Source organism: Panthera leo, chromosome E2 (genome assembly GCF_018350215.1).
Source record: "Panthera leo isolate Ple1 chromosome E2, P.leo_Ple1_pat1.1, whole genome shotgun sequence".
NCBI lineage: Eukaryota > Metazoa > Chordata > Mammalia > Carnivora > Felidae > Panthera > Panthera leo.
In genome coordinates, this window is record NC_056693.1 from 7725786 (window position 1) to 7750043 (window position 24258).

Below are 24258 nucleotides of genomic sequence, written 5' to 3' on the forward strand. Positions count from 1 at the left end.
CATGCCCCAGTTCCCTATTGAACAACTACTATGTGTCAGGCTCTGCTGCAGGACCTTTGCACAGCTGGATGCAGAGAGGGAAGCACACGGAAGGCAGGACCCGTGAGCTCACAAGATGGAGGTGGAAGCCGGATGGGGGGCAGGGGGCCAGGGAACCTCACTGGGAAGGAGGTCTTTGACCCCGCCTGAGCCTTCACCTAACCCCACCCACCCACCGCCTTAGGCAAAGCTGGGGTGCACTTAGCACCTGATACAGATCGTACCCACCCCGTCCCCCCCCTGCTTCCCAGGGCATTATCTGCACAGGTTCAGACGCCTGTCTGGGGTGGGGGCAGGGGTACAGAGGTGAGGAGCAGGCCAGACTCAGCAAACAGGGCAGGGCTTGGCCCAGGAGGCCCGAGAAGGCAACTCCCCGGTGGATGAATGGAAGGAGATGAGGGGGAGGACCGGAGGGCGGGCAATGGCCCGGTGAGTGTAGATGGACAGTCACATACATGGATGAGAGGAGCTGGCGTCTGGGAGAAAGACTTCTCACGGGGCAGGGATGGTCAGGAAGCCTTAGCAAGGAGAAAGGCTTTTTTTTTCTGTTTTTAGGGAGCCTTGAGTGACTTGGGCCCCGAGCAGGTGCAGAGGCTGGGATGGCGTTCCAGGACAGCATGAGCTCAGGTGTAGAGGAGGAGGAAAGTGACAGGTTCATAGATGGTGCACTTAACCTCGAAGGCACTAAGCCCCTCATGTGTGGAAAGACATTTAATTCCCTCACCAATCCTAAGAAGTAGATTTTATAATCCCCATCGCACAGATGGAGAAGCAGGCCCCAAGAGGTCTAAAATGCACCCAAGGGGCACCTCGGGGGGGCTCAGTCAATTGAGCGTCCAACTTCGACTCAGGTCATGATCTCAGGGTTCGTGAGTTCGAGCCCTGTGCCAGGCTCTGTGCTAACAGTGCAGAGGGGTTCTCTCTCTCAAAAAAAAAAAAAAAAAAAAAAATTAACAAACATTTAAAAATAATAATAAAAAAAATTCACCCAAGTCCCAGAAGTGGTAGAGAGGCAGCCCGAATCAGGACTCCAGCTGTCTGACCCCACCGCTTGAACCACCAGGCTACAGGGCCCACGAGCAAGAGCGAGAGCAGCCGGCCGGGTTGGGGCAGGGACGAGACAAGTCTGTCTGAGCACAGTAGTGGTCTGGGGTGCTGAGGAGCCCTGGGGTTTGAGCTCTCTCCCCTGAGATAGATAGCGGGGGCCACTGAGCTCTGGCCAGAGCCCTTCCCCACCCACCGCCCTTGAGGGTCGGCCTGTGGGTGTGGGAGCAGGGGTGCTGTGGAGGCTGACACATTGGTCCCAGCTGCCCTCACCCAATATGGCTCCTGGAAGGTGGGGCCCGGAGCCTCTGGGCTCCTGCCAGTAGAAGTCAGTGCCAGCATGGCCTGGAACCTTCGAACAGGGACAAGTTTAGAACCTCTTGTTGGGCAAGGTAATATTAGTGACAGAAGTGACATTTATGGATTTCACTGAAGGAGGAGATGCTGCGTCCTAAGTGGCCACCCTGCCCCTGGGCTGAGCTGTGTTGCGGTGATACGGGCTGGTTCTCAGTCCTCACGGCCCCTGCACCTGTGCTACAGAAGAGAACGCTGAGGCCTGGGGAAGCTGAGTCTAGACCCAAGCCTGCCAGGCTCCTGGCGGGTCCCGGAGGTCAGGGAAATCCCCACGGAAAAGGAGGCACAAGGCCCTTATCTCAGGGAAGGAGGAACTATGAGAAGTCGTCATAAAAGCACTTAGTACAGAAAAATAACAATGTTTTTAAAACCGTGAATGCAAAACACTAATACACACAAGAAAAGACCGAGCTGCTAAGCTTCGTTGTCGGTTCAGTACGTTCAAAACGTATAAGAACAATTTATCTTAATAGTGTTTAGATGAACAATTCACTTAATCATCTCCCACCACAGTTAAATTGTTAATAAAGGAATTCTTGACAGTTTATTTTCTTAAAAACCCCAACAGAACTCAGTGGGATTTTTTTTCAGTGTTAGTAATGTTTACCAACTGTAGCTGAAGTGGCAAGTCCCCTAAGTAATAGACCAAGCTCCAGGATGAAGGAGAGACCCCCCCTCCACCTTGGGGTTGGGAGTGGTCATCGATGGGGCCATGTTCCCTTGTCCGACTGGTGTCTGTACCCTTGACGGTGAGCACAGAGCCGGGCCTAGGGGGAAGAGGGCTCAGCAACCATGGGCTGAAGAAGCGAGGGGACAAGGGTACTTGGCTATGAGGTTGCTGTCAGAGGCAAGACCCCAGGACTACCTCCTCTGCAACATAAGAGGACATCAGTGTCCTTCCAGGCCAAATGTTAGGCTGGGAGGGAAGGGGGATTTGCCCACTCCAAGAACCAGTCCCCACCTTGTCCATCCTACTTTGTGTCAATGGTCACAACAGTGACCCCCGTTTAAATATCATCTGCTCTGGGTGGGGGGAGGGTGAGGGTCAAACTGTGCTGTACAACGGCCCACACCTGCCTCTCCCCCTACAACCAGGGAAGCACCCATGATCTGTTTACACCATTGCCATTTAAAGGATCATTTGCATAATTATTATGTTTAGTGCCCTCCCCACTCAAGATCAGGTTGTGGGAAGTCAGGGCTGCTTCTTTCTTGTCCACGGCCGGATCCCCAGAGCCCAGCAAGATACTTGACACATAGCAGGCACTCCAAGAATATCTGTCAAATGAGCAAATCAACACGAGGGTAATGGCTGAATAATGAACAGGCCCCATGGCTCAAACTGCATTGAAACCAACAGAGAGTCCAACCCTCTTGGCTTAGGATCCGCAGACGGATGGAGACTTTGTATTTATTTAGATTGAGGAAAAGCAGACATCCGATCTTGGTTCTGCTACTTTGGATCTGTGAGACCAAAGGCAGATAAGTTTTCCTCTTTGAATCTCCATTTCCTCAGCGGTAAACCATCAAATAAGAAGAGAGGCAGGGACGTGTGGTTGATAACACCCATGTGACAGGATTTCTACAAGGACTAAATGAGATCACCACCTCAGAGCATTTAATACAAGGTCGGGTACACAATAGGCACTTAACAAATAACGGCTTTCCCCTTCTGCCTTATTGGGAACCTGCCCAGGATGGCATCTTGTTTCAGAGTCAGGATGGGATCAGCCTTGTATTGTTTGTGAGAGGAGGAGAAGAGAGGAACTGGCTGACTTTCGTCTTTAGGTATGCGTGTTAAATTTTAAGGGTAACCACTAAAAGAAGAGAAAAGGAAAATATATAGATTCTAAAATAGTAGATGGGGGAAATTGAATAAGAAAAAAAATCAATGAAAAAGATGACAGGAAAAGAGAAAGAATAGGCTGCAAAAAATCAGGACAAACAGTACAAAGTAACAGTAAGAATAATTCCAAATGTATTATTAATTACAATAAATGTAAATGGACTAAACTTCCAGTTAAAAGACAGCAATTTTCAGACTGCACTAAAAAACAAAATGCAGGGGCACTGAGGTGACTCATTTGGTTAAGTGTCCCAACTCTCAATTTCAGCTCAAGTCATGATCTAACGGTTCATGAGTTCGAGCCTCACCTCAGGCTCCATGCTGATGGTGTGGAGCCTGCTGGTGATTCTCTCTCTCTCCCTCTCTCTTTGCCCCTTTTTGCCCCTTCTGTGTGTGTTCTCTCTCTCTCTAAAAACAAATAAATAAACTTAAAATCCAAAAGACGCGCCTAAAACATCAGGTCAGAATGGATGAAAGCAAAAAAGATGGCAAATGCTTACCAAAAAAAAAAAAAAAAAAGAGTAAGTTGGAACCAGAAGGCTAGTGCTCTTTCAGCTCCCAAGTTCCATCACTAAGGGTTTCAACGTGGTGGCATTGTCACCTAGGCCAAAAGGTGTGTAGGCCCACATCAACTGGCATTACTGGGTGCTCTCCAAACCAGAGCCTTGTCCGTTCTGGGCTATTCATTCAACACACTTGGCTGAAGTCTGCCATGAACTAGGCCTTGTACTGGGGACAGGGAATGCAGAAACCATCCAGATGGACTCTCTACTCATACACTCATAGCCTAGCCGAGGAGAAGGACGTGTCAAAGCAATGTGATAAGAGAATGTGTTTGACACCTTAGTGAGCAGGGGAACAAAGAGGGCTTGCTGGGGGAAGGCAACTGAAATTTCCCAGAGAATAAGGAGGAGGACAGCATTCCAAGCAGAGGGCACAGCCTCGGTGCAAAGGCAGAGAAGCTAGGCAGAGCCTGGTGAGCCTATGGAATCCATCCATACACCTCCATATGGCTGGAGTAGAGGAGAGGCACTGAGGCAGGCCTGCAGGGCCTTTGACCCCACGTCCAGGGTGATAGGGAGCCATGGGAGGACTATGAGCAGGGATGTGGCGGTGTCTGAACTGCATGTTAGCCTGTGTAGAGGAAGGATGCTGAGGAAGAAACTGGATGCCCAGAGATGGGACAAATGTTCATGATCATTAATAGCTGAATCAACAATGTTATGTATATATATATATACATATATATACATACGTGTATGTATATATATATACATGTATGTATATATATGTATATGTGTATATATATACTGCATGCTTGCCCTGCTCCAAGTACTCACGATCGTGTCCAAGCCTCACAGTAATCGTGCAGTACCTGCGAGGAAAGAGGGTTCAGAGACAGTAGGGCACTTGCCGAAGGTCACATTGCTGATTGGCAGCAAAGCCAGGATTCAAACCCAGACCCAGCAACTCCCCGCTAGGCTGCTCCCCAGGCATCCTGCGGAGAAGGGAGAACTACTGGAATCCTGGTAAAAATAAAAAGCACTCGCTATTTAAAGCAACCCTACAGCACATCTTCAATAAAACCAGGCTTCCTTTGCAGCAACACCCCCGTCCCGCTCGGTTCCCAAGCGCATTAGTAAAGTGGTTGGGGGGACCCCACCCCCCCCCCGGGGAAATGCCCTTCGTCTCCCTCCACGCACACCCTTCCCGTGGCAACTGAGACAAAGCATGCGGAGCCGGAAGAGCCTCAGACGCTGCCGAGATGCACGCTGTGGACAGACTGTAGTTGGGGTCCCTCTATGCAGAGGGTCAGGGAGATGGCGCACCTGTGCCCTTCCCCGAGGGCGCAGCGGGCAGCCCTACTGAGTCACTGGACCCCACTGAGCCTCAGCCTGCAGGTTCAAATCCGGCTCTGCTGCTTCCTCATTGGGTGACTTGGCAAAGCGGGTTCCTTCTCTGAAACGAAAGCCTAACAACACCTGCCTTGGGGGCTGCTGGGGGACAGCCGCCTTGGATGGAGAATGCGCAGCCCAGAACTTGGCACTTGTCACTGGGGCTCAGCGAGCACCTGCAGTGCCACACCCCGTGCCGGGCAGATGTCAGCGATTCCCCCGAGTCTCGAGGCTAGCTTTGTAAGGTGGACGTTGCGACGCCCTTTCACGGGGAACGGCCCCTCCCCCATCTGCTCCTTCAGAACTGCTTTATCCCCACGAAATAAAAAGCGATGGATGGATGAATGAATGAATGAATGATGAATGAGACGTTTGGGCTGGAAGAAAAGGGCCGAAGAAAAGGGAAGGGCAGCCTGAGAAGAGGGAACAGCATATGTAAAGGGGGAGGACCTGGTGAGATAGTTCCAGGAGTTGGCTGTGAAAGGTCACTGGAGTGAGGATGGCTAGGGTAGTGACGGCAGTGAGGGTGCGGTGGGGGGACGTGTAGAAGGGAGGGGAGAGGCAAGCAGGTGCCGGGCCAAGCAGGGCTTCTGATGCAGGCCGAGTCTTCTTCTCTGAGAGCACTGGGGAGCCATGGAAGGCTCCAGAGGAAGGCCCTGGGTGTGGCAAGACCCTGGAGATGGGCTGTGGCTGTGAGACCTTCCAGAAGAGTAGAACCACAGGCTTGCTAGCCAACCCCACGGGTGAGGCCACAGGTGGCGTGGGGTCTGAGGCTGCAGGCCCGCCTTGGACCAGGAAGGTGGGCTGGGGACCGCACTGAGAGCTGGGACCCTGGCAGGAGGGAGGAGCAAGCGGGCATTCAGTGAGCTCCCGCTCGGCTTGCAGGGACCTGGGGAGGCCCCAGAACTGAGTGCCACCAAGACCGAGTGAAGGCGCGGTGTCTCAGGAACCTGGCCCAGTGGACTTGTCCTTCTAGAATTCTCTGTCCAAACTCTCACGTCTAACTTTTTAAGAGCCCACCTCATTCTCTCCCTGGTGATTAGTGACAGCCAGATCCTCCAGCTGCTGCTGCTGCTATTGTTGTTACTATTATTTTTTTTTATTTATTTAAAAAAATTTTGTAATGTTTATTTCTTGTTGAGAGAGAGACAGAATGTGAGTGGGGGCGGGGCAGAGAGAGAGGGAGACACAGAATGCGAAGCAGGCTCCAGGCTCCGAGCCGGCAGCACAGAACCCCACGCGGGGCTCGAACCCGCAAACCATGAGATCCATGGCCTCAGCCAAAGTCGGCCGCTTAACCGACGGAGCCACCCAGGCGCCCCGTTACTATTATTTTTAATAGAAACAGCGAGTGAGGGCCTGCTCTGTGCAACACCAGCGTTTCCCAGGGCGATGATCAAAGGCACCCTGCGAGGAGGGTTCTGTGCTTGTGATGTTTGGGAAACCCAGAGAATGGAGCGAAGTGGAACTGTCCTTTCCCGCAGGACTTCCCAGAACTTCAGCCCCCGGCAGCGGCACCTCCAGGAGGGACCGCGCGGCTCCTGTTTGATCAGGAAAGCTTTTTGTCACTGCTGTGGAGTAGCACCCCACGGAACGCACTGGGACCAGCCGGCCGAACTCTCCCCCTTGCTCCCTCGGAGGAGGAGGCGAGGGTGCAGTGACCCATGAGGCCGCAGGAGCCAAGCCCCAGGGCCTCTCAGGGTCCTGGGGCTGCCCCCAGTCTCGGACGCAGGCACGGCCACACCGCCAGCCGCCTGCAGAGACCCCAGGCCAGCGTGCTGTGCCCCTTCCCTCCAGCCCTGGAGGTCAAATCCCGCAGGTGCCACTCCAGGGCGGGGAGCTTCCCGAGGACCCATCCCCTGCCAGCGAGGACCCATCCCCCACCAGCGCGCTTTACACAGACTCCTTCCTGCGATAGCATTTACCGAGGTTTTGTCCCATTCTAGAAGTTAGCTGTGTTCACTGCAGGAACTTAAAGAAGGCAGAAGTGTGTTAAGGAAAATAAATAATTGACCCTGGCAATTCCATCTCAATGTCCCAAAGGAGGTGTAGCCCTGGGAAAGAATTCTGGATAGCCATGAAACTTGTTTTCAAAGTATATATCATGATATGGGAAAATACAGTGTACTACTATTAAGGGGAAATGCAGGGCCTAAGTGTGTGTGTGTGTGTGTGTGTGTGTGTGTGTGCGCGTTTGTATTTTTAAGTTTATTTATTTAATTTGAGAGAGAAAGAGTGCAAGGAGGAGAGGGGCAGAGAGAGAGAGAGTCCCAAGCAGGCTCTGAGCGGTCAGCATAGAGCCCTATTCGGGACTCAATCCCACAAACCATGAGATCATGACCTGAGCCAAAGTCAAGAGTCAGACGCCCAACCAACTGAGCCCCCCAGGCGCCCTGAAGGAAAGTATATTATGTCACCAAAATTTGTAAAATATGAGAAAAAAAAAAGATGAAAAAGAGATATCTCTGCATTGTATGCATAGAGAAAAGACTGGAAGGATATATATGAAATTGTTCACGTAAGTTAACATAAATACATGTCCCATGGTTGACTTTCTTGTCTTCGTATACTTTTTCCTAAAATGAATATATAATACTTTTATCAGCAGGGGGAAAAGGCCCATGGAAATGTGCTCTGTTGTTCTATCTAACATCCCCAGAGGCCCGCAGGGGACTTTAGCTAATGCGTAGAGAGGTGGGTCCTGTCCTGATTCCTGCTCTGAGCTGTACATTTTCCTTCACCACCCAGACTCCATCCCACTGTTCCTGGAAACCATTCAGGTGATCTGAGGGTCACGACGTTTTAACAGCCCAGATGTATTTCGTCGTCTACCCCTTTCGCCCTGAGCCCACAGAGACCACCTTGCTTAGGGCAGCTGCCGGAGGGGGGGTTGTTTTCCTCGGGAATCTGGTTTCCAGGAAGGGACTGGACCTCCGTTCTGGTCAGAAAGGACCCCCAAGACAGTGCTGTGCTCCAAGCCCTGCGGCGGTGACCCCTGGAGGGGCCTGGACTCGGGTGGGTGACAGGCATATGGACAGCTGCGGCAGGGGCTGGGGGCTCGTGACACAGGAGCTGGGTGTTGAAGGGCAGATGGCAGGAGGCCAGAAGAAAAAGTAGGGACGGTCTTCCTGGCAGAGGGCACAGGAAGTGCAGAGTCCAGGGGCTGTGTTCTGGGACCTGCTGAGAGCAGGACAGCGGGAGGGAGTGACCCTGGAAGAGGAAGGGAGCTCATGCCAAGCCGATCGATGCCACTGGAGGGTGGAGACTGGGTCTTTTTTTTTTTTTTAAGTTTATTTATTTATTTATTTATTTAGAGAGCAGGGGAGGGGCACAGAGAGAGGGAGAGAGAGAATCCCAAGCAAGCTCCATGCCGACAGCACAGAGCCTGACGTGGGGCTTGATCCCATGAGCCACGAAATCATGACCTGAGCTGATATCAAGAGTCGGACGCTTAACCGACTGAGCCACCCAGGCTGCCCAGAGACTGGGTCTTATTATGGGATGGCACCACCAGTGCGGAGCTGGAGAATCTTGCGCTGGGAATAATGGGGGTTCCTGGAGGGACCGGGGGAGTGGGTGTAAACAGAACTCTGGGGCCAGGTGTCCGGGCGGGAGAGGAGGAGGCTGAGCCCGGCTGGGCCACGGATGGAGAGGAGGGGGTGAGACAGGGAACCGAGAAGAGAGCGGAGAACAGTGTCAGGCTCTCGCCTCTGATTTTCAGCTGGATGTGCCGGAAGGGGGCTCTGTGCCCCAGGAGCTGCCCTCCACAGGCTCTGGGGCCAATGGTGCACCACCGGATGCCAACAACAATAATATCGATGGGTCAAGAGCCCCTGAGCACTCTCCAGCGCGGGCATCGTGGCCCCCAAAGGGACTCCCGTTCTCCCTTCGTGGCCGGCTCTGGGTGGGAGGCTCAGAATGGGCTAGGCTGATAGCTGGGGGGTGGGGCGGGGGGGAGGAAGGGGACGTGAACCGGGCTCCAAGTTCACGGCCACACCTGCGTCTGCCCAATGGTACAAAGATGTTAAGAGATGGTGCCCCAGCCACTGGCTTCCTCCAGGCACTGTCAGAAATGGGCACTACCAGTCCCAGTTCATAAAGCTGCTGGAGGATAAAACTCAGTCGTACTCAGAAAGCATCGAGGAGTCAAGGAAGCACCCGGTACATCTGCACAGCCGAACACGCTGGCCACGCGGGGCCACTGAGCGCGCGGGCTACAAGCCACGCATGGAATTTCAGAGACTTTGTGCAAAGAGAGTGTAACGTACCTCCTTCGTCAGTTCTGTTGACGTGTTGAAATCATAACATTTTGGATATACTGGGTTGAATAAATATATTTTTAAAATTAATTTCACCTGTCTGGGGTTTGTTTGTTTCTTTCATGTGGCTTCTAGGAAATTTAAAAGTATCTATGTAGTCCGCACTGCATTTCTGCTTCATAGCACTGGCATAAGTAGTGACTGTTGTTATTTTGAGATTATGGCAGGACCGGGAATGTTGTCACTGTTCCTTAAACCAGGTGCCTCTCAGGTTAAGAAAAAAAACCAAAAAACTTTTTAAAGTGTTTTTCTACTTATTATAAAAATAATTTTTTGTTCATTAAAAAAATATGGAAAGGGGAGCCTGGGTGGCTCAGTCGGTAGGCGTCCGACTTCAGCTCAGGTCATGATCTCCCGGCTCGTGAGTTCGAGCCCCGCATCGGGCTCTGTGCTGACAGCTCAGAGCCTGGAGCCTGCTTCGGATTCTGTGTCTCGCTCTCTCTCTGCTCCTCCCCCGCTCCCACTCTCTCTCTCAAAAATAAATATTAAAAAATATTTTTTTTTACATATGGAAAGAGGGGCAACTGGGTGGGTGTCTCAGTCGGCTGAGTGTCCCGACTTCGGCTCAGGCCATGATGGCCCCATGTCGGGCTCTGTGCTGACAGCTCAGAGCCTGGAGCCTGCTTCAGATTCTGTGCCTCCCTCTCTCTCTGCCTCTCTCTCTCTTTCTCTCTCAAAAATAAACATTAAATTTTGTTTTAATATATGGAAAGAATAAAAATTTCCCATAATCCCTACCAAGCTCACTACCAAGAAGAGCTTGGAGTAGTTCCTGACAGTCTTTTCTCGGTGCATAGATGAGAACACCTAATTCTTCTGCTTCTTTTTAAAGTTCTACAAAGTCACAGGGCTCCTGGCTGGGTCGATAGGTGGTGGAGCGTGCAACTCTTGATCTCAGGGTTGTGAGTTCGAGCCCCACATTGGGCATAGAGATTAGGTTTAAAAAAAAAAAAAAAGGATTTATCTATCTGTTTATTTAAGTTCATTTATTTTGAGAAAGGGAGAGACCACAAGCATGGGAGGGGCAGAGAGAGAGGGAAAGGGAGAATCGCAGGCAGGCCTTGCTCTGACTCAGGGCTGGATCTCCCAAACCATGTGATCATGACCTGAGCCAAAATCCAGAGTCAGCCGTGTAATGAACTGAGCCACCCAGACGCCTCCAAAAGGAAATCTTTAACGTAGAATCCTACGAAGCCGTGACCGCATGGAATGCTGTTTAGAGTTCTCCATTTCCCCCTTAAGATTACAATGAAGTGTCCCCCCAAGGCATTAACTAGGCTTCAGAAACACCATCTGATGGTCTCAGTGTACCCAGCACCATGACTATGAGGGAGAATCTGGTAAGGTTCCGCCTCCCAGGCCCAGCCCAGCACTGCCCCCCACCCCCCGTGACCCCTCAGCCTCAGCCTGAGAGGGGGCGGCCAAGTTCAGGGGTTAAGAGCTGGGACTCTGGGGGCAGGCAGCCTCAGTCCCATCCCAAGTCCGTCCTGTGTGACCTTGGGTCAGTCACTGCCCCTCTCTCTGCCTCCTGCTAAGATGGAGATAACTCATAAGCCCCCAAGTGGAACCCTTGAGGCCAGATGTGTTTTGGCATCTGATGTTAGGACAGTGAGGCCCTGGGGCGCCTGAGTTAGACGTCCCACTCTTGGGTCTCAGCTCAGGTCGTGATCTCACAGTTCGTGGGTTTGAGCCCCGCATCGGGCTCTGCACTGACAGTGTGGAGCCTGCTTAGGATTCTAGGATTCTGTCTCTCCCTCTCTCTCTGCCCCTCCCGCCCCCCCCCCCCAACATAAATAAACATTAAAACAAATCTTTAAAAAAAAAAAAAGACAGGGGCGCCTGGGTGGCTCAGTCGGTTAAGCAGCCGACTTCGGCTCAGGTCATGATCTCGCGGTCCGTGAGTTCGAGCCCCGCGTCGGGCTCTGTGCTGACAGCTCAGAGCCTGGAGCCTGTTTTGGATTCTGTGTCTCCCTCTCTCTGACCCTCCCCCGTTCATGCTCTGTCTCTCCCTGTCTCAAAAATAAATAAAACGTTAAAAAAATTTTAAAAATAAAAAAATAAAAAAATAAAAAAAAAAAAAGACAGGTGAGGTACTAATGCGCAGCATATATCTGATAGCACCTCCTGGCTCTTCTAAACCCCATCAAGTGTGGGAATATTTCTAGAGTGAAGTGTTTGAATAGTCACATGAGTGGGATCAATAAAAGCTTTAAATAGCCTCCCCCGAGTTCTGATCGGGCCCTACCACCCAGTGGCATTTGGTGCCAAAGTTATGAACAATCTTCTGGTTTTCACAGCTTGATGGATTTCACAGTTGCAGATACTGAGTAAGTACCCATCTCGTAGGACAGTTTGTCGGATTAAATGAGTTGTTGCCCATAAAGCATTTAGAACGGTGTCCCGTGCCAAAGAAGGGCTCAGTGCATGTTAACTGTTGGTGTATTTTTAATCCTTTTTTTATTGAGGTGTAATTTACATACTGGAGTGTAATTTACATATAATGAAATGCCCCATTTTATCTGAATAGTGCGGGGAGGTCTGACCGTCTTATTCATCCACGTAGCCACCACCCCAATTGGGAACATTTCCATCATCCCCAGAAAGTTCTCTCACGCCCCTTTCCCGCCTGGCCCGCCCCCCCTCCCGCCCCCCCCCCCCCCCCCCACACACACTCAGAGAGGGCCTCTTAGCACACCAACGACGTGGAACGGACGGGACCCTACCACACGCGCCTTCTTGGGCCTGGCTTCTTTTGCTCAACGCGATGCCGGCCCACGAGATTCGTGGTGTGTGTGGATAATCGTGTTCCACCGTGCAGACGGACGGACACACAGTGTGTGCCTCTCCAGGGCTGACAGACATCGGGGTCGTTTCCGGTCAGGCGGTCATGAACGCAGATGCCGTGAGCGCCCATCACAGAACCTTGGATGGGCAGCTGCTCTCCTCTCTCCTGGGGAAAAAAAGACTCGGGAGTGGAAGGGCCGGGTGGTGTGTTGGGGGGGGGGGGGGGGTTGTTTAGCCTTAACCGAAACAATCCAGTCGTTTCCCGAGGGTGGTCTTCCCGTCTGATACTCCCACCAGCAAGGGGCGGGCCCGCTCTGCGCCCTCGCAGCCCGCATTCTCGCATTCTGGGTGACTTTCCGATGACCAGCATCGGCGTCGCTGATCCGTGTCTCCCCTCCCCCACCGCAGGTGATCCGGACCGACACGTTCAAGCACCTGCGGCACCTGGAGATCCTGCAGCTGAGCAAGAACCTGGTGCGCAAGATCGAGGTGGGCGCCTTCAACGGGCTGCCCAGCCTCAACACGCTGGAGCTGTTCGACAACCGGCTCACGACGGTGCCCACGCAGGCCTTCGAGTACCTGTCCAAGCTGCGGGAGCTCTGGCTGCGCAACAACCCCATCGAGAGCATCCCCTCGTACGCCTTCAACCGCGTGCCCTCCCTGCGGCGCCTCGACCTGGGCGAGCTCAAGCGGCTGGAGTACATCTCGGAGGCGGCCTTCGAGGGCCTGGTCAACCTGCGCTACCTCAACCTGGGCATGTGCAATCTCAAGGACATCCCCAACCTGACGGCCCTGGTGCGCCTGGAGGAGCTCGAGCTGTCCGGCAACCGGCTGGACCTGATCCGCCCGGGCTCCTTCCAGGGCCTCACCAGCCTGCGCAAGCTGTGGCTCATGCACGCCCAGGTGGCCACCATCGAGCGCAACGCCTTCGACGACCTCAAGTCGCTGGAGGAGCTCAACCTGTCCCACAACAACCTGATGTCGCTGCCCCACGACCTCTTCACGCCCCTGCACCGCCTGGAGCGCGTCCACCTCAACCATAACCCGTGGCACTGCAACTGCGACGTGCTGTGGCTGAGCTGGTGGCTCAAGGAGACGGTGCCCAGCAACACGACGTGCTGCGCCCGCTGCCACGCGCCCGCCGGCCTCAAGGGCCGCTACATCGGCGAGCTGGACCAGTCGCACTTCACCTGCTACGCGCCCGTCATCGTGGAGCCGCCCACGGACCTCAACGTCACCGAGGGCATGGCCGCCGAGCTCAAGTGTCGCACGGGCACCTCCATGACGTCCGTCAACTGGCTGACGCCCAACGGCACCCTCATGACGCACGGCTCGTACCGCGTGCGCATCTCCGTCCTGCACGACGGCACGCTCAACTTCACCAACGTCACCGTGCAGGACACGGGCCAGTACACGTGCATGGTGACGAACTCGGCCGGCAACACCACGGCCTCGGCCACGCTCAACGTCTCGGCCGTCGACCCCGTGGCGGCCGGCGGCGGCGGCGGCGGAGGCGGAGGCGGCGGGGGCGGCCCGGGAGGCGGCGGCGGCGGCGGCGGAGGGGGCGGGGGCGGCTACACCTACTTCACCACCGTGACCGTGGAGACCCTGGAGACGCAGCCCGGAGAGGAGACCCTGCAGCCGCGGGGGACGGAGAAGGAGCCGCCGGGGCCCACGACGGACGGCGTCTGGGGCGGGGGCCGGCCCGGGGACGCCGCCGGCCCGGCCTCGTCGTCCACCACGGCGCCCGCCCCGCGCTCCTCGCGGCCCACGGAGAAGGCGTTCACCGTGCCCATCACGGACGTGACGGAGAACGCCCTCAAGGACCTGGACGACGTCATGAAGACCACCAAGATCATCATCGGCTGCTTCGTGGCCATCACGTTCATGGCCGCCGTGATGCTCGTGGCCTTCTACAAGCTGCGGAAGCAGCACCAGCTCCACAAGCACCACGGGCCCACGCGCACCGTGGAGATCATCAACGTGGAGGACGAGCTGCCCGCGGCCTCGGCCGTGTCCGTGGCCGCCGCCGCCGCCGTGGCCGGGGGCGGGGGCGTCGGCGGGGACAGCCACCTGGCCCTGCCCGCCCTGGAGCGCGACCACCTGAACCACCACCACTACGTGGCGGCCGCCTTCAAGGCGCACTACAGCGGCAACCCCAGCGGCGGGGGCTGCGGGGGCAAGGGCCCCCCGGGGCTCAACTCCATCCACGAACCTCTCCTCTTCAAGAGCGGCTCCAAGGAGAATGTGCAAGAGACGCAGATCTGAAGCCGCCGGGCGGGGGCCCCGGGCCCCGGGCCGGACTGGGACCCTCCCCGCGGCCCCGCCGCCGCCGCCGCTCTCGGACCGCGCAGGGGAGGCCGGGGAAGCAGGGCTCGAAGCCCCGCCCGCGTGCGGACCCCAGGGCGGCCCCCCTCCGGCGAGGACAGGGTGGGGCGCCGGCAACCGAGCCGCCTCCGCGATTCTGGCCTCACCGCCCCGCCCCCCTCCCAGCCCCGGCGAAGGGAGGGGATGCAGGATTCGGGAGAAGTGGCCGGAACCCTCCGCTTTTCCGCCTCGCTCTCTCTAGCGACCCCTCCCCGCCCTCCGCCTTCCAGGGGAGAGAGGAGCTTTCCGGGGAGGGGGGCCGTCCTTTCCCCTCATCCCCGACAACCCTCCTTTTACGGTTCATTTTTTGCAGTTTGACGCCTGTCCCCCTCCTCCCGCCCCTCCGCCCCCCCCCCCCCCCCCCCCGAAACTGAAGAGACGGACGACGCGCGCGCGGTCAGAGCCTCCGGACACCCTGCCCTGCCCCCCACCTCCGCCCCCCCGCCCACCCCCCCGCCCTCACCTGCCCCACAGACTCTTTTGATACTGAAGGGAGGTTTGCGTCAATGACTACCTGCTCTGTAATTACTTTAAAAAAAAAACACGGAAAAAGTAAAAAAAAAAAATTTTTTTTTTGGTCATGAAAGCATAGAGGACAGAAAACAGAGTGAATGCGGGGGGGGGGGGAGGGGGCGGTGCAAGGAGAGGACGGAAACGTCAGGTGTCAGGGGCCCCTCCCGAGGGTCGGCAGGGTCAGCACCTCTGGGTGGTCTTAGGCCCCCTCCCCCCCCCCAGAGCCCCAGAGAGGGGCTCAGTCACCCCGCACACCTGGCCCTTGTGTTTAGCCTCCCCACGGCTCACGTGAGCCTCCCCCCCCCCCCCCCATGCTCCCTGGTTCCACAGGCTGGGAGGCTCCTCGTTCTGATCCAGGAGCCCAGGATCGAGGTCGTGGGCAGGGCCGTGCTTCCCCTCGGGGCCTCTAGGGGAAGATCCTTCTTGCCTCTTCCAGCTCCGCGGCACCCCACGTCCCCCACGTCTCCACATGGCCTTCCTTCCGCGCACACTCCGTCTCTCTGTGCGGATTTCCCCTGTTTTATAGGGGGACACTGGTCCTACAGGATCAGGGCCCAGCACGACCTCGTCTTCGCGGCATCATCCGCAGAGACCCTGTTTCCAAATAAGGCCCCGTGCACAGGTCCTGGGGGTCAGGACTTCAACAGATCCTTTTTAGAGGACGCGACTCGACCGGCCACAGAGCCAAACCCAGAGCGTCGGTCCCCTCTGCCGACCCACAAGGCACTGGGGGGAGAAAGCGAGTCAGGCTGAAGGAGGGAAGGAGTGATGTGCTCCCGCTGTAGCTGGGCCTGCGGGCCGAAGCCTCGCCTCTGTCCTGCTTACGCCGAGGCAGGAGGGGGGACGGGTCGGCCCGGGAGCGGGAGGGGGCCGCGCTGTAACTCAGAAGGGCGGGGGCTCACCCAGAGCCCTGGGAGGGACAGGAGCCAGCAGGTGGGTGCCAGCTGGGTCCACCGGGACAGTGGGCAGATGCCGTTTAGTGCTGTCTAGCCAGGCCCAGGCCACTGGAAGCAGAGGGTCCACGGTGTCCCATCTCTCCCCCACCTGGGGCTCCAAAAGTAAATTCCTCCCTTAGGGACCTGACAGCCGCCTGCCTCTGGGGTCTCCGGCCCTGTCTGTCTGCATCTGTCTGCCCCTGCCTGTCGACCCGGGACTCTGAGCCCGGCTCCCCTGTCGCTCCTTTCATTCTCTCTCTCTCTCTCTCTCTCTCTCTCTCTCTCTCTCTCTCGTCCTCGTTCGGTGCGATCCTGGTTGCCATGGCAACACTGCGGCGGGTACCAGGTGGCGGCTGGGGGCGGGGAGCCGCGCTGCCGCAGCCTCCGCCATCTCCAGTGCCAGGCACCTGCAGGGTGCGGTGGCCGGGCCTCACTTGGGGGGGACCTGGGTGTCTCCCCAGGCCTCACGAGCTTCTCCTTGGTCAATGGGAGTCGGGGGAGGGGAGGACCCGGTGTGGGAGTGAGAATACAAGATGGGGGGGGGGGGGGGGAGCTGATGGCATCGTGGCTGGAAGAAGGGTGCGTGAAAGGTGAGAAGTCAAGGTGAACTGAGGGCCGAGCAGACTGGGACAGGGCTGGTGGTGGAAGCTGGGAGGAGCGGGGCTCCAGCTCCTGCTGCCTGTGGGGAGATGGGGCGCGGAGACCAGGCCCGGCCTCCCTGGGAACTCGGGGCAGGCAGGAGATGTGGGCCTGGCCCAGCCGGGACGGACGGAATGGCCACCAGCCCAGAGAAGATGGGGCGGGGCTGGAGGTCCAGGGAGAGGCCCTGAGACAGCGACAGGAGGGAAGGAGAGAGAGTCAGGGACAGAGAACCAAGGGAGGAAAACATGGAGGGAGGTAGACAAGAAACACGGGCGCGAGGCACCGGGCTGGGCGGGGGCGCGGCAGGGCCAAGGACAGGGCCGGAAACTCAGGAGCAAGGGACGGAGAGCCCAGAGTCTCCAACACCGTCTCCTCTCCCTCACTCCCAACCCTCTCTGCCCCCACCCCAGGCAGGATGCGGTTTCCATGACAACCTGGCAGGGCAGAAAGGGGGGCTGGGGACCGCAGAGGAAATTTTCCACATCAGCAGAAAGGGAGGAGGTAGAATGCAGGAAGGAAGGGACTGGGCAAGGTGAGGGCCCCCCAGGGCCCCGGAACCCCAAGTCCTCGTGCCCACTGCCCCGGGATTCTCACCCGCCCCCACCTGGCGAACCTGCACCCTCTCCGCCGCCGCCGGACCACTGTGGGGAGAGGGGAAGGTTCTGGAGAGGATCAAGGGTCCAATGTCCAAAGATCAGCTACTGCCCAGGCCTGGAGGGGACAGGGGCGGTGAGCAGCTGCCAGAGCTCAGATTCAGGGTCATGGCTTCTGACAGCGTCCCGAGGAGAGTCGGGGTGGTGGGCTACGGCCGCCTTGGTGAGTCACTGACCCTCTGGGCCCCTTCCCGGGCCTCTTTCTGAAGCCCCCAAAACCCCGTGCCCTCCACAAACACACCTTCGTCCGTGTCTTTGGTGCCCCGGCTCTGCCTGTGTCTGTCTAAATATCTTCCACTCCCCCGACCCCACGGGGCCCCCTCCCCTCTCTCGGTGTCCGCCCCGCCTGTCCCGCCTTCCGGCTTCTCTGTCCTCCACCCAAGTTTTTGTGTGCCCCCCGCCCGCCCCCTGCGTCCATGTACCCCCTCCCTCATCTCTGGCATTCGCTCCCTGGGTCTCTCCCTCCCTCCCTCCTGTCCTTGTCCCCCTCCCTCTGGGTCTCTGTCCCCTCTCTCTGGGTCCCAGTCCCCTCTCTCTGGTCTCCCTCCCTCTCCCCAGGACAGTCCCTTGTTTCTCACCTGCTGACTCAGGGACCAGAACTGGGCCTCGAACTTGTTTTTGTCTGGAATCGCGACCCGGGACGAATGGCGGGGAGCGTGCCTCCTTCCCTGCAGCTCCAGAACCTCGCTGCCCTCGGGGAGAGGTCAGTGATCTCACCATGAGTGGGGCTCCCTGGAGCTCCTGTCCTGGCCTCCCTTAGGTGCTGTGATCGCAGGCCAGTCTGTCACCCTCTCTGGGCCAAACCAGAAGCGGGACAAGCCTGTCCATTCTGCTTCCCCTCTCAGGCCAGGGTGAAGAGGGACAGGCCTCCAGAGACTCTGAGGGAATCTGAGGAGGAGAGGTCCGACACCTCTCCAAGACCCTCCCCCATCTCTCCCTTCTCCCAGGCACCCCGACCTTGTAGTGGAAGTGGCCCATCCCCAAATAATCCAGGAATCTGGGGCACAAATCCTGCGCCACGCCAATCTCCTGGTGAGCCCCGCCCAGTCTGCCTTGGCCCCACGTCACCCCGAAGTGGCATCCATCCCCTGACCTCAGACCCCCCCCCCCCTCCATCCGCCCCAGGTGGGGTCCCCCTCAGCACTGGCTGATCAGGCCACAGAGCAGCGGCTCCTGGAGGCCTCGCACCGCTGGGACCATGCTGTGTTTGTGGCCCGGGGGGCCCTGTGGGGCACTGAGGACATCACCAGATTGGACGCAGCTGGGGGCCTCCAGGTGAGGGCCCGCTGGGCTCCCCGGCGATCCAGAGGGGGACCTCCAGAGACCCCCGATCCCCTCACCCTGGCTGTCACTTCCAGAGTCTTCGTGTCACCATGGCCACGCACCCCAATGGTTTCCGGCTTGAGGGACCGCTGGCGGCAGTGCGCAGCACTGAGCATCGCACGGTGCTCTATGAAGGTCCCGTCCGCGGGCTCTGCCCCTTCGCCCCCCGCAACTCCAATACCATGGCGGCCGCTGCCCTGGCTGCCCCCAGCCTGGGCTTTGACCGCGTGGTTGGAGTGCTTGTGGCTGACCTCAGGTGAGCTAAGGTGTGGGGGTTGGGGTTCGGGCCGGGGCCGGGCCAGCCACACTGACCGCCCTGCCTGCCCCAGCCTCGCAGACATGCACGTGGTGGACGTGGAGCTGACGGGCCCCCCGGGCCCCACAGGACGATGCTTTGCCGTGCACACCCACAGGGAGAACCCCGCAGAGCCAGGCGCGGTCACGGGCTCTGCCACCGTTACCGCGTTCTGGCGCAGCCTCCTGGGTGCGGCCCCCTCCCCAAGCCCTGCCCGCCCGGTGCTCTGCGGAGCTTGGGTCTCCGCCTCTGCCTGGTTCTGCAGCTCTGATTCGGTCTCTGCTGACTGATCTTTATTTCTGTGTCTCCACCTTCTAGTCCACGACTTTGAATCCTTATGTATCTGTGTCTGTCCAAGCCTCCCTTCTCTGAGTTTGTGTCCCCCTCTCGCTGGGACCCTACCACCTCTCTCGCTGCGTGTCTCTGTTCATCCCCCAGGTCTCTGTCCCCCTTTCGGTCTCAGTCCCTCTCTCTAGATCTTCCTCCGCCCCCACCCTGGTCTGTCCCTGCCACCAGGTGTCCGCCCCTCCTCATCTCTCTGCCCCAGCCTTTTAGTCCCTATATCTCCCCCGCAGGCTGCTGCCAGCTCCCCTCCAGGCCGGGATCCATCTCTGCTGAGAAGCCGCCTCCTTCCCTAGTGGACACCTTCGTCTCATTTACGGCCCCCCACTACCAGCCCGCTGCTGCCCTGAGCTCGGTTACCCCGGCCCTTCCTCCTGGCTCAGTAAATATTGGAGACTCTTCTCCCTACAAGCCCTGATGTCTCCGGTCCCTTGCTGCCGTCCTGTGACGTCACGCGGCGATCTCACACTAGCATTGGCGCCATCACAGGGGAGGAGCACTCGCGGGAGCTACGCTCCCGGAAGCTATCGCGAGAGCCTACCCACTACATTTCCCAGAATCCTCTGAGCACCAGGGGGCGCGGCCGTACGCGAAGGGGCGGGCCTCTGCACGGCATATTTCCGGGATTCACCGCGGGAATGGCATTGCAGCTCCGCGTTCTCGGGGCGGCAGTGGACTTCCGGGCCAAGCTGCCCGGAAGTTGCGTGAGGGGCAAAGGGCCTTCGCGGGGGCCGCCGGAAGCTGTAGTCGGGGCACGCGGGGGCCGCCGGGAGCTGTGTGTGTCGCGGCCGCCCAGTCGGCGTCGTGCTGCCCGCCCCGCACTCGGAACCCACAGCCGCCGCCCAGGGGGATGCGGGAGCCCCTGGTTTCGGGGAGCAGAGAGGCAGGCGGGGTGAGGGGCGTTGCCAGGCAACGGGCGAGCGCCGTGGTTGGGGTACGGGTCGGGGAAAGGGCTCTGTTCCTTGGTGTCCGGGGAGGGACCCTGTTGCCGAGTGATGGGAGAAGAGAACCCCGTTGTTTGATAGGGGAGGGGAGTCTTCTGTTGCTAGGCGACTGGAAGAGACCCTGTTACCTAGAAACAGGGGAGGAGGATTACTCCATTGCTAAGTAACCAGAGAAGAGACTTGTTACCTAGTGGGGCGGGGGTCCTCTGTTGCTACGTAACCAGAGAGGGCGCCTGTTACCTAGGGACAGGGGAGAGAGGTTGCTAGGTGACCACCGGAGGGACCCTTTCTCTTAGGGATGGGGGGGGGGGCGGTCCTCTGTTGCTAGGTGAGTAGGACAGCCTTTTGCCTAGTAATGGGGGATGGAGGTACCCTGTTGTCAGGAGAGCACCTGGGGAGCAGGGTCAGGGGCCTCGTGTCCCCTCAGGCTGCCCTAAGACCCCAGCTCAGTGGCAGTGCCCCCCAGGGCCCGCTGGCAGGTTGGGCCTCCAGATCCCAAGCCCCTGAGTACCTTCTCCCCCCCCCACCCCCAAGCAGGAGCCGAGGACGGTATGTCCCAGGCCCCAGGAGCACAGCCGAGCCGGCCCTCCGTTTATCACGAGCGGCAACGCCTGGAGCTGTGTGCCGTCCACGCCCTCAACAACGTTCTGCAGCAGCAGCTCTTTAGCCAGGAGGCTGCCGACGAGATCTGCAAGAGGTGACCATCACCCGCCCTAACTCCTGGAGACACAGGGCCGACGGGCAGAGCGACCCACCCGGGTCTCGGGGCACGGCTGGGACAGAGCCCCGGGGCTTTCTGCTGCCCCAGCACCCGCCTGGGGAACCCCGGGACTGAGAGATGGAGAGGTTGCCTCTCACACCCGTCCTTGGCCATGGCCCTGGCCCCCCTTCCCTTATCTGGACCCAGGCCTCCCCTTCCCTTATCTGGACCCTCATCCCCTCCAGCCTCTTAGCTTCTGGTTTTTCTCTGCCAGTCCGCGCCACACACGGCCCCAGTGCTGACCCTGCCCTCCCTCACAGCCCTCATGTGGCTCCCCAGCAGCCCTGGGAGAAGTCCCAAGTCATGCAGCCTAATAGCCAAGGCCCTGCATGCTCTGGGCCCCACCTTCCTCTGCAGTGTCCCATCTCACTGTACCCCCCCCAAACCAGATGCCTCCCCAGTCCCCGAAGGAGCCCTACTACAATGCCTCCGGGCTGTGCCTTCTTTCTGGCACAGCTTCCTTCTCTCAGCAGCCCGGAATGTTCCTCCTCACCATGCAAGATGTCAAACATCGCTTCTTTAGTATTGCTCTGCCTTGTCTCCTCTCTGTCCCCGCAGCCCCCGCCCTGCCTCAAGCCCATCATCTCCCAGATCCTCCCTCCTGCCAGTAACGCACACGATGCTACACCCAGAGATGACCCTATCTTCCCCACTCTTACGGCCCTCCCGTGGACCCCCAGTACCCGCAGGCAGAGTCCCAGCCCCTCAAACTGAACATCGCAGAATTTATTCATGTGTGTCATTCACGACAGGGATCCATCAACTCTTTTACACCAAGGCCATGCTGGAGACCCAGAGATGAGGCCAGTGTGAGCCCTGCCCTGAGGGAGGCCAGGGAAACAGATGCACAGGAAAATAATGCGCAGACTTTTCCTCTCCGGCCCCTCCCCCTGCCCTGCCCACCAAGGGCCCGGAGAAAGAACAAAGGTGCCACTGTTTGGAGAAGGCAGGACCCAGAGAGCCAAGTGGTGGCGGGGTGGGCCCCCTGAGCTGGGGGATAGCAGGAGGAAAGACTGAGAGGGGAGCACAGGAGACGTGGTCGGGGACAGGTGGCTGGGAGGGGGTGGGGCGGGACTGAGGCTAGGAGGCCAGCTGAGGGACTAGGACTTTATCCTGGGGTGACAAGGCACCAGGGAGGGCAGGGAACAGGGGAGCGGTGGGGTCAGTGTCAGGTGTGGAAAGAGCCCCTGGGATCGGAGGGGAGGCTGGAGGCTGGATGAGGGTCCAGGTGGAGGAGGACGAGACCTGAGCGGGGGGAAATGTGGTTACGGGACGGGGCAGAGAGAGTCGGGGACAGGGGGAATCAGGCTTGGGGCTGATGAGCCACGCGGCTGCGGAAAGGGAAGAGTCCAAAGGCTGGGTGACTCAAGGGCCCCGGGACTCTCCTGCGTTGTGGGGAGGATGAGACCTTTGCAGGGGCCCCGTCTCAGGCTCTGACCCTCCCCCGCCCAGGTTGGCCCCGGACTCCCGGCTGAATCCCCATCGCAGCCTCCTGGGCACCGGCAACTATGACGTCAACGTGATCATGGCCGCCCTGCAGGGCTGGGCCTGGCCACCGTGTGGTGGGACCGAAGGAGGTGGGACCCCAAGCGCTTCATCACGTGTGCTGAGCCTGGCACATGGGTGCGGTGGGACAGCAGGAGGGGAACCGGTGGGCAGGAGGGAAGAAAGAAGGGGCAGACGGGGGGAAGGTCGGCACGGGTGGGTGCTGGACGGAGGGCAGGCCGACGGGCTGGGAGATGGTCATCCGGTGACCGAGTGGATGGTAAAAGGGTAGTTGGACGTGTTGAGTAGGTGGTTGGGGGGGGGGGTGTGGATGGGCAGAGGAGTGGTTGAGTGAATAAAGGATAGCAAATAGGTGGTCGAGTAGTTAATTGGATGGGTGGACGGGTTCCGAGTGGATGCGGACTCGGGAGGATGGTGAGTAAGCCGAGTTGGTGGCTGGCCGGTCGGTTGCGTCATTAGGTGGATGATGTTCTGGTGGACAGTTCACGGGCAGCTGGGTGCGGGGGTGGTTGTTAGACGGCTGGCAGTTTGGGTGCCTGGGTGGTGGGCGAGTGGGAGGAGACGAAGGGGGCGCTGAGGAGAGTCCTTGGGCAGGCTCGGGGGGGGGGGGGGGGGGGGGGGGGGGCGGGCCACTGCTGCCACGCCAGCCTGGGTCCCGTGAGCTCAGTAACGTTGGGCCGGCAGGTGCTCGCTGAGCACTGGACCCAGACGGTGGCGTCCCCACCCCTCCCGCACAGGCCCCTGTCCCAGCTGGCCCTGCCCCAAGTGCTGGGACTGATCCTGAACCTGCCCTCACCCATGTCTCTGGGGCTGCTGTCCCTGCCGCTCCGCCGGCGGCACTGGGTGGCCCTCCGCCAGGTGGACGGCGTCTACTACAACCTGGACTCCAAGCTGCGGGCGCCTGAGGCCCTGGGGGGCGAGGACGGCGTCAGGTGAGGGGGAGGCGACTCGGGCTGGGGCTCGGCGACCGACTCCCCCACCCCAGGAGGCAGCGCGCGGGGCCCCCGGGCCTCAGTCTCCTCGCTTCTCTGCCCAGGGCCTTCCTGGCGGGGGCGCTGGCTCAGGGCCTGTGCGAGGTGCTGCTGGTGGTGACCAAGGAGGTGGAGGAAAAGGGCTGCTGGCTGCGGACAGACTGACCCCGCGGAGGAGAGAACCAGGCCACCGTCCGTGCGGTCCCCGTGCATCCACGTCTGGCTCCTGAACGCCAGGGAAGGACCCCGCGGAGGCCCAGCCCCTTTTCCGCACCCCCTGCTCCCCAGTGCCGCTGCTGCCTCAATAAATCTGCCGATTTGCTCCCGGCCTGGCCCGCGTCTGCCTGGGGGGCCCCTCGCCTCCGGTTACTCCCGTTTACCAGAGAGGCCATCAGCCCGGCGGGCACTGCCGGGAGCCCGGAGCCCGGGCGCCGACTCTCCACCACTTCCCGGCTTCGCCAGCTCGTAGGAGTTGCCCACCTCCCTGGGCCTCAGTTTCCTCGTCTGTAGCACAGCAGAAAACAGCACAAAGACCCATGCTTGTGAGCTGGTGGGAGAGACCGGGAACAATGTAGAATGTTCAGTGGGGCGCCTGGGTGGCTCAGTCAGTTGAGCCTCCGACTCTTGATTTTCGGCCCAGGTCCTGATCTCGTGGTCATGGGATCGAGCCCTGCGTCAGCTGCCACACTCAGCGTGGAGCCTGCTTGGGATTCTCGCTCTTCCCTC

At 58.7% G+C, this 24258-nt stretch overlaps 3 protein-coding genes across 5 annotated transcripts in view; all 3 read left to right on the forward strand.

Annotated features, from left to right (window-relative positions):
• LRRC4B (leucine rich repeat containing 4B) overlaps window positions 1-14992 on the forward strand; it is a 62904-nt gene extending 47912 nt beyond the window's left edge. For all 3 annotated transcript variants that reach the window (XM_042919670.1, XM_042919673.1, XM_042919672.1), the window contains exon 3: window positions 12690-14992. In XM_042919670.1, coding sequence (XP_042775604.1) covers window positions 12690-14549 — 1860 coding nt within the window. In that variant the 3' untranslated portion in view covers window positions 14550-14992. The remainder of the gene's footprint in view (window positions 1-12689) is intronic.
• Window positions 14993-16642: 1650 nt separating this feature from the next.
• ASPDH (aspartate dehydrogenase domain containing) lies at window positions 16643-19769 on the forward strand. The gene is made up of 8 exons (XM_042920333.1): window positions 16643-16686; window positions 17149-17270; window positions 17950-18094; window positions 18339-18423; window positions 18517-18666; window positions 18750-18970; window positions 19044-19198; window positions 19585-19769. Exons 2-8 carry the CDS (start codon window positions 17165-17167, stop codon window positions 19767-19769), a joined length of 1047 nt encoding a protein of 348 aa, XP_042776267.1. The 5' UTR covers window positions 16643-16686; window positions 17149-17164.
• Window positions 19770-19889: 120 nt separating this feature from the next.
• Window positions 19890-23854, forward strand: JOSD2 (Josephin domain containing 2). The gene is given in 6 exon segments (XM_042919601.1): window positions 19890-20243; window positions 20833-20992; window positions 22508-22596; window positions 22599-22632; window positions 23299-23493; window positions 23598-23854. Coding segments are annotated over 5 exon segments (564 nt in total). The 5' UTR covers window positions 19890-20243; window positions 20833-20846; the 3' UTR covers window positions 23698-23854.
• The last annotated feature ends 404 nt before the right edge of the window (window positions 23855-24258 follow it).

Coding starts and splice junctions, on each gene's coding strand:
- ASPDH (XM_042920333.1), top strand. CDS start 17,165: ATGACAACCTGGCAGGGCAGAAAGGGGGGCTGGGGACCGCAGAGGAAA. Junction 17,271..17,949: donor GAAGGAAGGGACTGGGCAAG/GTGAGGGCCCCC, acceptor CCCTCTCCCCAG/GACAGTCCCTTGTTTCTCAC. Junction 18,095..18,338: donor CTCGCTGCCCTCGGGGAGAG/GTCAGTGATCTC, acceptor CCCTTCTCCCAG/GCACCCCGACCTTGTAGTGG.